General features: G+C 30.2%; 1 protein-coding gene across 2 annotated transcripts in view; it reads left to right on the top strand.

Annotated features, from left to right (window-relative positions):
- LOC107450889 (neural-cadherin-like) overlaps positions 1-17,976 on the top strand; it is a 301,080-nt gene that overhangs the window by 203,236 nt on the left and 79,868 nt on the right. For both annotated transcript variants that reach the window (XM_016066818.3, NM_001323824.1), the window contains 1 exon segment: positions 1,526-1,669. In XM_016066818.3, the coding sequence (XP_015922304.1) occupies positions 1,526-1,669 (144 nt within the window).

Here is a 17,976-nt window from a genome sequence, read left to right as displayed (position 1 = left end):
ATATATATATATATATATCTGCGATAACACTTTTTTATCCCATTTGTCAAGACATTCCTATTTAAACAAAAGGGAGACGGTAAAATTACTAAATAATCGTCCAGCAGACCGTAGCTTCATTACCGTCACCCATCTGTCAGTGGGGACACTATCCCGGAAAAGATTTGGCAGTGTAAGCCCGCAAATTACCTTGGACCGACGCAAACAACTTTCTTAGAACAACATTTCGAATAAAGCGGGCGGAACAAGTCTCTTCCGGAAACGAGAGATCTCCATGAAAAAAAAGTAAAAGAAAATCCGACGTCTTGAGTTTCTAGATTTCTCCAAATCAATTGGGATTTGTTGAGTTTGATTGGAGCTACCGAATGAGCGCTGTAAATCTTAGTCGAGAAATTCCCATAAGTCTTAATCGAAAAATTCTTATTTGAACTGAATTTTTAATGGTTAATCCTTTCTTTTTATATCTTGACTATTAATGTTAAAGCTTCCTCTGCGAAAAGTTAATCTGAAGTTAAACACTGTTTACACAACCTTAAGATGCTCCGTGGAACTTTTCTTTTACTTTTTTTTAATACTTTTCATTTTACAGTACAGAACCCGTTATCCGGAAAACCGAAAAACCTGAACGAAATTTGATAAATTTTTCCGCCATTTTTAAAAAAAAATTTTTTTTTTTTTCCTCATAAGATTTTAGGATTTTTCTTTCTTTTTTGAACGATGTTTACCTTACCATCATTTTGGAAATAATCACTTCATCGTTTTTTCAAGATTATTTCCAAATATTTTTTTTTAGTTTGGTTTAACAATAAAAAAAAACGGCTTTTTGTAGCGATTCAGAAAACGGGAAAAATAAGTTATCCGGAATAGCGATGGTCCCGATCGTTTCCCTACTGTATTTTATTTTTGTTTCGGATAAAATTTTCAGCACAATTTACTTGTGTTAATATGCATTATTGTTTTATGTTAAATATTTATGATGATAATTAAAACGACAGATATGTCCGTTATCAAGAATTCGAGAAATTTTCAATTACTTCATATTGTTGAAATCTTGGGTTTAAATTCAATTTCGACAATGTTAGTTATATCACATAAGCTCATCTTGATGCCCTAAAATCTTGTTTTATTCATATGAATGCTGATTCCCTTGTTACGACATTTGTTTCGGTCCATAACTCGTGGTAATGCATTTTAACCTAATTTACCCCGTTTTTCTTGTTCTGTTTTTCATCTTTTTACTCTCGGTCTCTGTGGTTTTTCTAGTTATGTTTCTCACCTTTATTATTTCATTTTTCGTTGGCAACTTAACGTTATTATTTCAAATCATTTTTGTTTCTTTTCATTCAGGTCTGGCAAATTTTGAAAACGATCGCCTAATGACACCTAATAATTTGCAATTAGCTCCTGTCGTTTTGGTATTTCTTAACTAGTAGTTAATTTATTGATAATTTCTCTTGAAAAGGTTGTTAAAAGAAGTTTTGTCAACCTGTAGCATTTTAATTATACCAAACCTTTTTCATTTCAGTGACCAAGTACATCCGTATCGGAATTGGTGACAAAAACGACAATCCCCCCTACTTCGAACAAGCTTCATACGAAGCAGAGGTCAACGAAGATGAGGACATACAGCATACTGTCATCACTGTGACAGCTAGAGATAAAGATGAATGTAAGTCTTTTTTTTATATAATGAAAATCTCTAATCAATCATCTTATATTTAAAGTTTGGATGAATTTGCACAATTTTATGAAAAGCTTGATGTAGTTCATATGCCAAGGCAAAGAATGGTATTCCTAAAATATTCTCTTTTTTTTACATAACTACAAAACGCATTTACATTAATAATAATCAGAATGGGTGACTATAATCGCCTTCTGTGTTATTACCTTAGCTATGGATTAAATTTCGAATGGCTCTGTCCATTTTGATGATCTGGGGGAGCTACAGAGAATGCTTTAGTTTAATCGGAATTAATTAAGACGTTGTATAGCCTCTTCCAATGAGCAATGGAGTATCAAGACCGAGATTCCTCCCATACCTTAAATTATTCCGAGCTATTTCTCAAGCACAGCTCAATTTTTTTTTATTATTTAAAGGTGATAAGAGTGCTATTTGACTCGTTTTTCGAAATGAAACCAAAAAATAAATAAAGATGGTTCATTTATTATGGTATACTCATCAAAAATTATTTTTATCTATAATACCATGAACCTAATTAAGTTCATTAGCCTGTAATGATTGAAGATAAGTATTTACTAAAATAAAGTGAAAAAAAAAATCTAAAATATTAGCATGAAGATTCAACACAGAAATTGAAATGCTGAGACTAAACAAATAAATAAATGAGGAAAACAGAGAAATTAGGAGCAAACAAAATATTATATTAATACTTATCTAAAAATTATAAAGTTTTAAATGAAAACAATTCTGAAAGAGCAAAAAATATTGTTTTGTTATTAAACAATTATTATGTCAGTACATGAATGCCAAGCGTAGCACTATATATAAATTTGAAATTTCAACATTTAAATTTAAAACAAAATTGTGCCAGACACTTTCATGGACTTAATTCTACATCATTTAATTATTATCGCCTTTTATAATAATTTAAATAAATATTTTATGAAAGTTACGTCACTATAACAACCGTTATCTTGATATAGGGATAGAATAAAGGAAGAGAGAAAAGAAGGAATGAATTAGTCAGTTCGCGAAAAAATGAAGAAAAGTAAAATAGGTTAACAATTTAAGGTACTGCAGTCGATGTCCATAAATTTTATTTTTTCTTTGAAGGAGACATAATAAGTTTTTTCTTGTAGTTAATTAAAAAAATTTATGCCGCGTTTGAATGATCAGATTAGTTCTGGTGGCAGAAAGTGCCCTAAATTTGAGCTATTTCTGTTTTGTTTTTATTTGCTGTAGGAATGCTGGTGTCACAAAAACCAAAAATGTAGATATCTATTGAAAAGGATTCAAAGATTTTTTCTTCTTTTTTATCTTTATTTATATCAAAATAATGAACACAAAAAAATCAACTAGTGTGGTCTTAGAAATTCATCAAGCAAATTGAAAATTGCTCTAAATATCAATTATTATCCATTCAAAACGTGGCATTTGTACCTATCATCACATCTAAATCATTATCAAATCTCATATTATAATTTAAACTAATCAATATACTTCAATTTATTAACAAACTTAAAAACTTTCTAGAATAGAACTTGCCGGAAATTTATCTAACGGACATTTCCGTTATCACGGAAACTCAGACGATCCGTTTTGGAGCTCTGCTTCATAAATGCGCTCATTCTAGAAGGATTTAAAGCGTAAGACCAGAAGATATTATAATTAGCATATAGCTTGCATAGAGGAATAAGATAAAAGGTTTTAGAATAGAAACTAATGTAACAAAAGCGTAAATGCTTAATTGAGTAATGGGTAAAACAGAAGAAGTAGAAAGTGAAAAATGGTATTAAACAATGTGTGGCATTATATTATGAAGTTTTCATAAGTTTTCTGATGTACCACAGCTTCAAAGATCAAGTAGTAAAAGGTTTAATTTATTTGTTTATTGTTTTTAAAATGCAACAGCAGTTTTAGTGAAAAACATAATAATGATTATACGATTGATAAACTAGATGTTCTTTACTGCGTTTTGATATGTATTCAAAAATGCTAAAAGAAAGAATAAAATGAGTTTTATTTCTTTCTCATGCAGCTATAATAAGACTTCTCGGCCTCAATTTGAGATCAACCCTAAGTTACATTTATCATAAAATATTTATCTTTATCATATATAGAACTATCAGCTTATTTATTGGAGCGATAAATATTCACTATTTAAGAAACGGAGGAAAACCATTTTTCGGTATCGGTTTATCATTTTATTTTAATATGAATACATATTTTTAAATATTCAGAAAATAAGTTTTTGCTTCTTAATAGTTATTCTGCTTTTTAAACGTTAAATCATATGTACTATTTTTAAGTAGAAAGAGTTGGACACTATAATTGCTTTGAACTTATTTCACCAAGTCTAGAAAAATACTTGTGATTATTATCACTGAATAATTAGTTTCGTCACTAAAATGAAGCAATCGATAAAAATGCACTAGAGGGTATAGTAGAAGCACATTGAAGAAAAAATTATTTCCGGGCGTAAAAAAAGTAAATTTTCGTTAAAAAAAAAAAAATAAAAATGATGGTAGGAAAAAAAAATCTCAATTCATGATTGCGAATCGTAGTTTTCTGACGAAATTGATTTTTCTTTCCTATAAAAGAGAATTTCAATTATTTATGACTGGAGGGCGCTCATATCTTTTGAAAAGACTGTAGGAAGCGTGTTGTGAGTATAGCCTTTTAATTTATTCGAAGTCTCTCGGTGCGTATGAATACTTAGAGTCGAATGGTTTTTCTCCACCTTATACGAGTGAAATAGAAAGATTTAAACTCTTGATACAAAAATCTTTTCGTGAGTCATGTTCATATTGCTTTAGATATCGTTTTTGTTGTAAAACTTAAACGGAAAATTTTAAAAAATTTAAAGAAATTATGTTTTTAGCGCGTTACTTTTTCGTTACTAAGTTCAAAGGTTTTTTTTTTTCTTTACGTTAATTCGAATGTAAGTTATCGACTAAATGTATGGATCAATTAAATTTTGAGATTTTAATGTTACGTTTTTTTTTTTTTTTTTTTTTTTTTTTTTTTTTTTTTTTTTTTTTTTTTGAAAATAAGTGCTTTTTTTTCTTACATTTACCAGATAAATGTATCTTCAAAGGAATTACTTATCCGCCAAAAATTTTCTTTTCAAATCTAAAATTCAGCAGTCTGTGTAGAAGAAATGTGGTTCCGTTAACATGGTTTTTTGAAGCTTTTTCGACATGGAAAATAAAAAAAAAAAGCCATAGTTTAAGTGCACTTAGAGCAAAACTATAATTTTAAGCTATAGATGTCATCTTGCTTTAAAGAATTATCTGGGTTTTTTTTTTAGAACGGATTTAAAGTTATTATTTAAAAAAAAAATTGCTCATTTGGTGATATTTTCCCCCCTGGATAAAAATTATGAACTCAATGCATATTCCCATATTTTGCAAATTTTTATGATTCCAGATAATGAAGCATTGGATGAAGTTTTTTAAATATTAAAAAATTAGACCACAAATGTGTGGCTTTTCTCCATTTTGAAGTTTTTTTTGCCCCTTGAAGACGCGTGCTTATAGGCTTAACTTAACCTAACGGTCACGAGTAACTGTTGCAAACACGCATCAATTATGAAGACAGCATATTCTCAAAAAAGCGCGACTACAGAGCCTTAGAAGAACGGACTTAACGACTCTTTCGTAAATTATTTATTCGCAAAAAGTCTCCCTCACAAATTGTTTTCTTGTAAAAAATGGACTCTTCACAAAATAGTTTACCTTAAAAGCGAAGCATTCGCACTATATTTTGCCTTAAAAAACGGAATTTTCCCAAAATATTTTAAATCAAAAACTGACTCTACTCAATATGTTTCATTTTAAAATGGATGGATCCTGTACAAATTTCTTTCCTTTTGAAAAAGCGTGCTCTTATTCGCAAACTTATGAACAAATTTTTCACAAATTCATAAAAATCTAAGTTTTTTTTTTGCACAAGAACCATGAAATTTTGAAGCTTTGTTTTCCCATCAAATACTGACAAATTCAAAACTTAAAACGGTTTTATTTAATTATTTATTATAAAGCAAAGTACACTATTTCCGTTTGCCAACACCTTGAAATTTCACTTTATGTGGAATGATGCTGTTCGAATAGTTATATGTAGCAAATTTAAATGTTTAGAAGTTTGATTTAGACTTTTTAACTCCTGTCTCATTTAGTTCTACTTAGAAAATAATAAATGAAGACAGCGCTACAAATTAGGGAAAATGTAGTTGCAAGAAAAGTTGGAAAGATTCATTATAACCTAGATACAGTTATGTGATAGTTAAAGTGCTAATTTTTTTTTTTTTTTTTTTTTCCTTTCTTAGAAAGCAACAAAGTTAATGGAAAAATCAATAACAGCATTTTCTTCACGGGTTTAAGAAGAAGCGCAGACACTAAAGTACAAAATAGTTAAACTTTAGCAAAATATTACAGCGTACAATTAAATTTTGGATATGGTTTGTTGTGTGAGGTAAAAATATTTTATCTCGTATTAGTTTGCAAGAGGAGTTTTTCAAAAGCACTTTTTGAAATGATTTTTATAAGTCTGCTCCATCCCCTTTTCTTTTCCCCATCATAATATTCTATCTTAGAATTTTACTTGTTATTTATTTCCTGCAACAATAACACTTTTTTTTAAAGCTTTTATCTTTTAATGTAGATTACTTTTGGCGTAGTGTTCATAAAATTTAAATGCTAGAGCAGATTCGCCTAGAAAAAATTAGAGTAGTTGCAGAGATGCCAACTTGCTCCGATTTACGAGGTTGTTTTAAAAATTTAGTCTTGGTTTTGTAATGGTTATATTGCCCCTCCTCCATTACGGATAAATTATTGAAACATTAATAGAAAATGCCACTGAATTTCAGTTATTTCATTGGTGGAGTATTTAATGTATTTTCAGAACAAACCAAAGCTCTGCTGTCTAAAGAGTCTAATTTTCTACCAAGAAATTTTTTGCCCCTAGCGAAGCAATTAGTATTCCTACATTTCATCGCTTTGAAACTAAACTGTAGTAACTAAAAAAAAATCGAAAAATTAGATATTTGGGTCATTTTGTGTAAAAAAAGTCACCCTTTTAGAGAAACAACGTGTTAAGTTCCATAAAATTAATTTAGAGAGCAGATAAATCGTTATCGCATTGGCGCGATTCGCCATCTTGAAAAGTTAGAAATCGCTCTCCTGAAAAACTTGATTTTTTGAGTTACCTACTACGGTTTAGTTTCAAAGCAACGATTTGTCCTCAAACACGTAAGAATGTGCAAAAATAAAAAAGCAGCAACTTGTTTAGTGGACTGCCATTTTTTATGATAGAATTCCATCCCTGAAAATCGAATTGAAAGCATTCTATGATAGATATTTTCCAAATTTTATTGCAAACCTAAATATTTTCATGCACATGACATTTTAAATAATCTCCTCATTTCCTAAACGCTGTTTAAGTAAGTCTTTATTATCATTTTTTATTGAGACTTCTTTATTCATTTTATTTTGAGGTTATTGTACATTGTAAAAGTTTCCTTTTAATATTCCACCATGCATTTTTGCAAAACACGAATGATAAACTTATTCGTGGAAAGTTAGGTTGCTGTAAAACGAATATAACTCACTGCAGCAAAATGAATTGAATGCCTTTAAGTGAATGCAAATTAATATCGTAAAATGAATGCAAATTAATGTCGTAAAATGAATATCGTCATTTATTGAAAATGCTCTAAGGAATTCATTTTACAATTGTGCATTGTGCTAATCGATATGGCATATCGTTAAAGATTTAAATACGAGGAGTGAAGTATTGAATTCTACTCAAGATTTGAGATCTGAAAACATCTCCTTAGATAAATTGAATAAATTACCTTCAAAATATATTTGAAACGCTATCTGATATCATATTTGACATTACTTACGTTCTTGCTAGTGGATTATTTATAGTTCTGGAAGACGATTTTGTCCTTTTTAAAGAATGACCGGCCTTAGCCAGAAAAAGATGCTCGATTTCCGGAAGGCAAAACCACTCCCCCACCGAATTTCCTCTGTTACTCCTTTATTTTTTTTTTATTTTTTTTTGCCTCCCTCTAACAAATGACCGCGAATGGTTGCGGGTACCAAGACATATTTCTTGAAGCGAAGAAACATTTCTCTGTACAACAAAGATGAAGTAGGAAAAAAAAGATAAGACCCTGTGACGAACATCTATTTTCTTTCGGCTCCTGATAGAAACACTTGATCTTTCCCTTTGGGTCTAGACCAGATAATGAAGTATTCTTGTGTTTTATTTAAGAATAAAATAAGCGTTATACAAATGGGGCTTTTAAGCATATTAAACGAAATAAATTGTTTTAGGTAGTAAAATTGTTTTTTTCTTTTTTATGAAAATATTCCGTGTGCTTTCATGTCGAAGCCCCCTAATGTGTATGATAATTTGTTTTTTTGCTCCCGCTGCGCCGAATCGAGCCATTAAAATTAAATTAGGTTGCTGCTGAATTTAAATTTGCTCTTTGGAATTCTTGGTTAATATTGAACAAAGTGCTTTGAAGTTAGGTATATCTTTACCAGTGATTGATTCATTTAAATAGTAATATATTTTGTTTATAATATTTTGTCTTTTTTCGACTCAAATTCCTTTCCTTTTTTTATGTTGTCGTTTTTCTTTTTAAATATGTTAGATAGTTAATTCTTCGAAATCTACATGAAAGTCTTAACTATAAACATTCCTGAAAAAGGCTTTTTAAAAAAGATGACGTTTGTATGCGTGAAGAAGGGTGTATTACACGTATGAATAAATATATTAATCGAATTTTTTATCGGTATTTTATCATTAAAATTTATGTCTAATAGTTGCCTTCTTACCTTAATTAACAAAGTATAAAATTAATATTAGGTTAAGTACAGTGGATTTAATGTGAACATGGTGCGTAGCGTTTTTAAAAAGTGCTTAAAGGTGCTTATTTTCGATTTTAAAAGCCCTTAAATGTGCTTTTTTCATGGGGTGTTAAGTGCGTAATTTTCCCTTTTCGAAGATTAGATTTTTTTTTTTTCTTCACTATGTGGATTTTCGCAAATTAGGCAAATTATGATTTCGCATATTAGTTGAAAGCGTGGTTTTCACATTGTTCTATTCAACTTTTTCACAATTCATTCAACCACAATCTATTTTGGCGCCCCGTCGGTTCATAGCGTACGAAACCGCTAATCATTTTATATGTTTGATGAAATACTTGCGAGACCATATGTACGTCTACTGACCTGGGTTCGGTGAGATTCTTGCACTCTTATGTACAACTCTGCTGCATTTTGCAAGGTATTCTAAATTCTAGGCTTCATTTTCCAGCTTCTGAAATCGAACCAAAAAATCTCTCATTTTTTTAAGGTGGCTAATATAATCAAGAAGAGAGTTCTTTGTCAGAAACTGATTATTTTATCATGTCTTTGAAAATTATTTTGCATTTTGTTAATGTATATAGTGCTTAAGAATGTTTTTTGAGTGCTTGAAAAGTACTTAAAAGGTGCTTATTTTTTTTGAAAGATTTGGCTGCGCACACTGGTGAATTATATTTATATGGCGAAAAATTTCTTTGTAATTCATGACAACTTCAAAGGTGCATTTGGAAACAAATTGTGAAAGTCCGGAGCATTCAGTCTAAAATTGTAATAATATTGATTTGCTGAAAAGCATTATTATTTCATTTATTTGTTTAAAAATAAGTCCCACTTATATATGTTTGAGAAGAACAAATCGTTCATCACATTACTTAAATATCAAAGCTAAGAGTATGTGGTTAATTATTTTATTTGAAAGACGTTCAAATTAAAATCTCTAAAGTCAAACATTATCTTGTTTCTGAATTTGTTACTTTTCCCAGTAACTTTTACCCGCAATTAGAATTTAGAGTAGTTAGTCTTAATGCTCGTTAAATGTCATTTCCGCAAGTTAAATGATTCAAATGGGGCTAATGGTAAAGTATTACATTAGTTGCTTAATTATTCGTATTGTGCAACTTATTTACAAGTCGTCTAATTAAGTAAAGTTTTTAAGTAATCACGTTTCTTTTCAATAATCTAATAATAGAAAGTCATATATTTTAAAAAGAAACAGAAGTGATTAGTGATTTCTAATTACTTTTTCTTCTCATTCACACCCTGACAAGTCTTGAAAATGGGCGCCTGTTATCGAGCGCTTGAAACATGTCGACTGCTATTTCCAATTTGTATATTTTTTTTGAAGCGGATAAAGTTTTAAGTAATATTTGTATTGCTAACAAATTTCTATGAAAATTAAAATTGGTATTTGTAAGTTATGTTTTCTATTTTCATAATTCAATTTATCTAAAGTTAGTAAAAACTTCCATAATTAAGCTGTAAACCTCTCTTCACACATGAGCTTAATGCATACCTCTTAGGCAGAATCATTAGCATCGTTTTTTCCGGAAAATACGACATCACGAGGTAAAAGATAAAGTCTCATGAACTGAACTTCACTCTCGTCTAAGAAACAGATCGCATCATTAGTAGTTTGAAGGGAAGGGTTCAGTTTCCCGGATCGAAAATAAGATGTCAGAGCACTTGTGTGATTTTTTTTCTTCCCTCTCTCTTTCCAAACATCCCTTCACTTTCGCTCGTGAGTGATAATGATGGAGAGAAGCTGCGTGTCGCGTGCTTAGCGTCCCACACTGGAATGTTGATGCGATTCTCGATCTTTTGCGAACTCTCCTCATCGTCTTTTACCGTCCCATTGTTTTAGGTTGAAATAAAAGAAAGAAAAATCTGCTGTTTGTTGGAGGAGATATCTGTAGTCTGATAAAATCGTAAAGTAGTTAATCGAGGGGACGATAACGTGCTTTATTTCGTACGTGCGGAATGCTTGTTTTCAGATTATATTTCCTAAGCGTTTTCTTGCAATCACTCGAAACTTTGTTTTGTAACTTCTTTTTCCCCCCGGAATGTTAAGTCGAGCTCAAATAGGCACCGAATTTTAATCCAGTTAACTAGAGTCTTTTTCCTTCGTGTTATATACAGCCCGTGCAGTGTTGAATTTTTTTTTATAATTAATATTAGTTTATATTATTAGTTACTATAAGTGAATACGGATAATTAAGGGGGATTTAATACGGATTTTTCCCTTATGTTACATGCAGCACATGGTGTATTTTAGTTTATAACCCTCCTTGAACAGCCAACTTAATTTTGAGTTTACGACTACTAGTGTTCAACTCCGTGGCCTTGTCATTTTGAACCCAGTCCAGAAGACAAGAGAACAACACCTGGATAAAGTGTAGGGAGAAATTTGTCTTGGTGGTAAACTTTTTGATGGAACTAACTCGCATTTGCGTTACATAAGAGGGAAACCACGAAAACCTCCCACGGTTAGCCTGACAACAAGGGGACTCTGAGCCATGATCCGTCTACCACTTAGGATATTTTACGTCTTCACTGTGCGAGCCGGACGCAGAATTAATATCGACCAGCCATCGCAGAAAATCCATTTTTGCTTATCTGTTTATTTATAATTTAGAGCTACGTATTCAAAGGGATTTTTAAAATTGGCTCATAGTAATGCGTATAAAGGTCGGTTATATTTATAATCGTAATAAATCATTTAATTTTAAACATTGTTTAACTTATAAAACTTTTGAAAGCGATGAATGGTTAAACCCTTTGCTTGTAACCGCTGTATGCTATGCAATTCTGAGTACTGTAAGAAAATGACATTGAATATTATTTTAAATTTTTGACATTTTTCTTATATACATTCCTTTTTATCGAATTACAGCGATTTTGAATTTTCTTTCATCTATTTTTTCCGATAAATTAATGGCGCGATACCAATCCTGATTCCAGCTTCCATTTCTCCGTATGTTCGGAAATGCAATCGAATTTATTTGCCAAAAAAAAAACTTAACTTTCTCTTCTTTTACTTTTTAAATAGCTTTTGCCTTTAAAAAAAAATTGTGGACAGGAAAGGTCAGTGGCGTGAAGATAAAAAGAGAGAATTGAAAAAGGAATAGATAAGAAGTCGATTTAGGGACATTGATTCTGCTTTTGGATAACGATCTGTATCGATCACATACACCCCCCTTTCTCGTTGCACCAGCTGGGATATATATATTCTTAAAAGGCCAGGCATTTCGATGGAACAAAATGGCCCGTAATGATATCGCCAGTAGTTGACAGAGGAATAAAAGAGATTCACAGGCGAATCTTGTTATGTCCCCAACCCCTCGTCATCTGACTTGTAACGACTCCAAAGAAGTCTTCTTGCAAAGCTTGCTTCAGACGTGGAAAGAAAAAAACATTGAATTTTTAGATATCAGTTTTTTTTCCCGCTATCTCGTCCTCATAAAATCAAAAATGGACAGAGATATCAATATATTTTTTCCCCTTCCTGCTGATGTCCATTTCGAGGGCTTCGTTTTATGGTGTTATGTTCTATATTTTATCTGCTATAGTAATCGTTACTACTGGTAAAGGCTGTACGTGCACCGACTCTGGATATTAGTTGTTTTCCATTTTATGCTAACTATTACATTGGTTTTCTTTATGTTTACGTGTATTTTGTTACAGTTTTCAAATGTATTACAGAATAGTAAGAATTCGGTGATGCAGTTAACGGAAGACGCTATATCTTTATGATCGGATTATGTTCACGATGCTATGTCTCCGTACGCTTTATCTGTTGCCTTATGTGTTCAATATAAAGTTAAGTATTTACTCTTTATCGGTGAACAACCGGTTTGTGTAACTGTATTTAGAAAACTTTGTATTAATAAAATTTTTTAAAACCAATCCAACATGAATACATTCAATGCAGGAAAACATTTCAACTTCTACGGACTAGGAAATATTTTTCCTAGGGATAGCAAGGTTAATGTATGTATCTTTTAAATAGAATTAAAAGAACTATTAACACGAAACTAAATTCGGTCACAAACTAAATTCGGCTTCTAAACACAATTTAAACAAATACATACAAGATCTTATGGACCAGTGATCCCCAACTCCCGGGCAGCGAAGGGCAGCCCTAAGACATTAAATTATTTCCATTTTAGTTACTACGATGTATTTTTCTCTCTGTTGTACGACTTTCTATGGACTAAAGGTTAACTAGGATATAACTTAATCTGAGATAAACTTAAAACTGGGATTCGTCACCTAAAGCAGCTACCATACTGCGCACGTAATTGTATTTTGTTTTAAAGGCATATTTAAATACAATTAAATTAAAATTATTAAATCAAAACCATTTAAAATATAGACAATCAACGTCCGTGCCTCTCTTTCTTCTGGTCGCGTCACTGTAAAATTATCAAACGATGACCGGTCCGTGGCCATGAAAATTTTGGGAAGCACTGGTAAAGACGAATGCCTAAGTTCTAAGAGATTTTTGTAAAAATTCTATTTGTTACAAAAAATTCTGCTTTAATTGACTACCACCGATGGAAAAAAAATTTGCAACAGCCTCATATAGTTGGAGACTCTTTCGTAGAAGATTTTGAAGTGCCACATTTTTGCATTTGTGCTAAATTGCAAAAAGGTTTGGACTTTAAAAATTACTTAAGCCACTCTTCACAATTTCTCTACTACAGATCATTTCCCAAAAAGTCAGTAATGACCCCTAGTTTTTCAAAATATTATAAATCACAAAATATGATACTCTTAATTTCGGGAGAAAAAAAAACATTTAAAACTTGTTTGTTTTCCAAACAGCAATACAAAATTACAATTTAATACAAAATGTAAGAAAAGAAAACTTTAATTAATTCGAATTGTTTTCTTTTTGTTTCACTCATCTCTTAAAATAATTCATTTTAAAACAAGCATAAATAAAACTATTCCAGTAAAACTTTATCTTCTAATCAGAATGAACACTAAGTGTGTTTTACTTTTTAATTCTCATGTACAGATTACAATTTTATAAGTTTCTAATAATTTTGCAAGTTAAAAATTTTTATCTCTTATTCAACTGTTGTCTCTGAAGGCTTGTATCGTGAAATCAAGCCCTCCTTTGTTTCACTTAACGCTTCGGCTAAATTATTCTGTCCTTCATCCAGAAATCTGTTGTTTCAAGTTTTTATCCCCAAAAGGTTATAAAAGGGATAAATTTCATTTTGTAAGGAGTGTTCTTCGTCTCATGATAACGTTGAAAAGTCATGTTAGAATATTATACAGTTCGGTAGTTTCCGAGATTAAATCATTTTTCTCTCTTTCTCGGTTCTAAATTAAAGCAGGCTCACGAATTTTGCGAAGTATATCTGTACGCTTGAGGAAGCAAGTTTAATTATTTTTAACAATATTTACGAGCTCATCTTTTTTTTTCTTTCTCTAGTTGTAACAACAACAAAAAATAATATTTTTCTCGATTAAATTTTTTTATATATATAAATGTAGCTTTTTTAATGAAGAATTTTTAAAATATATTGAATTAACTTTCCTCTTTTCTATATTTAAAATGTGCAAGTATGAGATTGATTAAAATAACTAATTGGTGCGAATTACTATTGCATTTTAACTTAATAAAACCCTAGCATTAAATAATGACAGTAAATGCGATTTTTACTTTGAGATATTTAGCTTAAAAGATAGTTAACTCAAAAATGCAATAAAATATTTAATATATATAAAAGCACAAAGAAGAATTATAAAATAAAGCAAAATAGGAAAAAAATTTAATGGGAAAAAGTTACGTAAAGGTTTTCATCAGGACGCATTCCTTTACGATGGTAAATGGGATATTTCCAAATTAAGAATAATTATCCTAAGATAAAAATTACTCTTTATAATGCATCCTATATATATATTTTTCCTTTAATGGAATTTTTTTTGTTATGGATGTATTATTATAATGTATCAGGGCTCCCACGACCTGGAAGGGAAAAAAATGAGCGGTAGCTAAAATTCTTCAAGACTTCTGAAATTTATCTTTCATTAGTGAATCACAAAGTTATTCCTAAATTACGATGTTAAAAACACATGTAGATATATATTTATTTTGCTACCATTTTTAAAAAAATTTCCAGACCTACAAATTTTGAGCTTTTCTAATTTTTATTGAAATAAATCCATTTAATTATCTTTGTTTTTAATGTTTAAATGATAGTTTAATTTTTATAAAGTTTTACAAAGTAGTATTTTTGACATTTTTAAGCTTTTTCTTTTAAGCTCTTCACTGTGATTAAAAATGTTAAGGTCTATTTATTTTCCTAAACTTACCATCTGGTTATTCCAAATTAATTATCTTTTAAAGGTGACATTTCTTTTCTTCTAATTTATTTCATTTTTCTTCCTTCAAGCTTTCCCCTAGCTAATTTAATTTAACGGAAAATATGCGGAAGAAAAATAAGACATGTCATTTTTCATGTTTCTGTCATTTCTCAAAAAGAAAAAAAATTATTAAGTTTACTACGTTTTTCACACCTGTAAGAAAATTTAAATGGCATCTTAAGAAAAGTGCTAGCAGATTTCATCTTGAGGTTACAGCTTTTTACGTAATTAATAGCTTTAATGTTAACAGCCATGAAGTAAACATTTCAAGCTTCAATGAAGTTAATCGTTAGATAAATGGATTTATGCTCATGATATAGCTGGAGAAGTTTTATAATGCGTTAAAATTTTTTATGTTTTATTATTTTAAAAATTCTTCTAATTTTTTTTCTCATGAATTATTTTTCATTCATAAAATAAACATGTTATATAAGCATTGTGAAATAAACAAAGTTTAAATCACATTTATTTGATTTCAGTTAGTTATGTTCAGACTGTTATGAATAGCATTTGTTTCGTACAAAAGAAATTAAAAGAATTGTTAAGCAATGCTAATTTCAATTGAAGTGACCTTCTTAATATTTTGCTTATGTTAGCGTACTCTAGCTTTCGATTTTTCTTTACATAACGAATAATTTTAGTCTCAAATAAAAAGGGTAAGTTTAATTTCAGACCAAGAAAAGCCTTTAACGGGCACGTAGCTGGTTGACAATATTTGGGAAGGTGGAGTTATTAAAAAAATGTGTTTGTTCTATAATGTACTTTTAAAAAGGAACATTTAATTTACAATATAAAAATATACTAACTCACAAAAGTTTTCTAATACCTTTTTTATTAATTTTAAGTATGTCACTCATTTTTAAAAAATTTAAAATCCAGTTTTTCAATTAACGAGTAACTTAATCTCAACTACATTATAATTTCATAAGCTGATTAACAAATTTTTAAAATGAATAAATCAGTAATATCTTGTTGTTGTTTTTTAAGTTAATGTGAATGTTTTGAGAGAGCACGATTAATCTATTAACAACTTTTTCCCAAATTCCAAACTTTCTTCGACTGTGAAACCTCAATCCTTATCTTGGCGGTACCCCGAGATTTATGAATAAATTTTATTTGCAATTAGAAAATATGTACGCATCTAAATTTTATTAATTTTGAAAATTTTTGGTAAATGATTGAAAAATGAAATTTTTTCATGATATCGTTTAATCACTATTAATATAAAATTTGGGTTTTATGTCAAACAGTTCAGTTCACAGGTCTGATGCGGCATATAGTCGAGTTGTTAATTTGATTTTAGTGCAAGCATTAACTGAAAATGAATGAGCTAAAGTACGTTTTCCGTTAAAATAAAAACGAAAACTGAAATAATCATTGAGGAATGATTATCGGAGAAACATCCATATACTTCTCCATTGTTGAATTTAATTATTTTATTTGATGCGAAATACTAATGTAATTTTTTGTATCATTTTCGTAATTCATTCTTTATATTGTTATTAGAAAAAAACATCGTTTAGAATTTTCTTCATTCGCAAACATTTTTATCAAATAATTTCGTAAAAATAATGAATTAAATTTAATACGAGGTTTTGAAAATCATAACTGGTTAAAACAGAGTACTAACTTTCGGAACTCCTGCCACCCATCAACGGAATCCTTAAGGTTCCGCGGAACACCATTTAGGATCCGTTGATCTATAAATCAGTGTCTTACCGTAAAAACTTCAGATCTTGTTTTTGTGAATAGCCATTGATTGAGTAGTATAACAAATGCCAAGCTTACTTTTTTTCCTTATCCCCTTCCTAATAAAACATATGTTTCCTCTTGTTCTATACAAGATATAGTTCAGTTTCATTATTACCCTGTCTATGTCACTCATGCATCGAGTGTCACAACCGGGAATTTCTTTTTTGTGACATCTGCTTTCTGCTTTGATGGAATTTCTGCATCTCCAGAACCTTGCCTTTATGGCCTGTCAACTGGATCTTCTTTTCATAACTCGTATTATTAAGTTTCACTTTTCTCGACACAAAACGTCAGAACTGGTTTGAGGAACGAAAGAAATAAAAAAATAAAAAAACTGAAGCACTCTTGTAAAATATTAACTCTTGTCATCGACGGTCTATAGTGTATGCGCACCATTACCCTTTCTGCGAGGAATAATCAGAGTGCGAAACTATGTGTTCGTAATTAAATACTTTTAATTTAGCAGGAGGGGAGGAAAAAAAAAAGCACAAAGGTATAACAGCTGCAGCGAGTTTTCCACTTTATGGGATAGTAAATAAATCCTAAGTACTTATATTTAATGGGGAAAGTTTTGAAACCACTGGGAAAAAACTTTATTTCGTTAATTTTGGAAACCTTTTCTTGTGAGTGGGTGCTTGTAAAATATCTTTATTCAATTAAAATATAAAAGTGTGGTTTAATTTACGGTTGAAGTGGTTCTTGTCTTTGAATTATCTCTGTTTACTTTTTTTTTTATTCGTTTAGCAATTAAAAGGCATGGCCTGAAAGACGCATTAAGGTTCGCCGAATCGGCGCAAAAAAACTTTGGAATTAATTATGTCTGTATTACTATTTATAATTAAGTTTATTGATTTTTTTTTTATTTGCATCACTTTTTTTATTTTTGATTCAATATTAAGTTAGCTTTAAATATAATTAAAGTTAGTGTTTGATATCAAGTATTCTTTAAAGGAAGTTGGCTTTTGATATAATTTTTTTTTCTTTCAATATTTTCGAGAAAGTTCTATTAAATCTATGTATTAAGCATGTATTATCCTGATTTGCCCCTCTCGGTCACTGTGGGTTTTCTTGTTTTGTTTTTCATCTTTTTTCTCTATCGGCTACTGTGATTTTTCTAGTTTTGTTTCTCACCTTTATTTTTCCATTTTTCGTTGACAACTTTTCCATTTTCTGTTTCAAATCACTTCTGTTTCTTCTCATTCACGTCTGGCTAGTCTTGAAAATGAGCGCCTATTTTTGAGCACTTCAAACATGTCGACTGTTATTTCCCTTTTATATATTTATGAT

The sequence above is a fragment of the Parasteatoda tepidariorum genome, chromosome 1 (genome assembly GCF_043381705.1).
Source record: "Parasteatoda tepidariorum isolate YZ-2023 chromosome 1, CAS_Ptep_4.0, whole genome shotgun sequence".
NCBI lineage: Eukaryota > Metazoa > Arthropoda > Arachnida > Araneae > Theridiidae > Parasteatoda > Parasteatoda tepidariorum.
The sequence above is the reverse complement of the archived record's forward strand: the minus strand, read 5'-3'. Positions and strand labels throughout refer to the sequence as shown.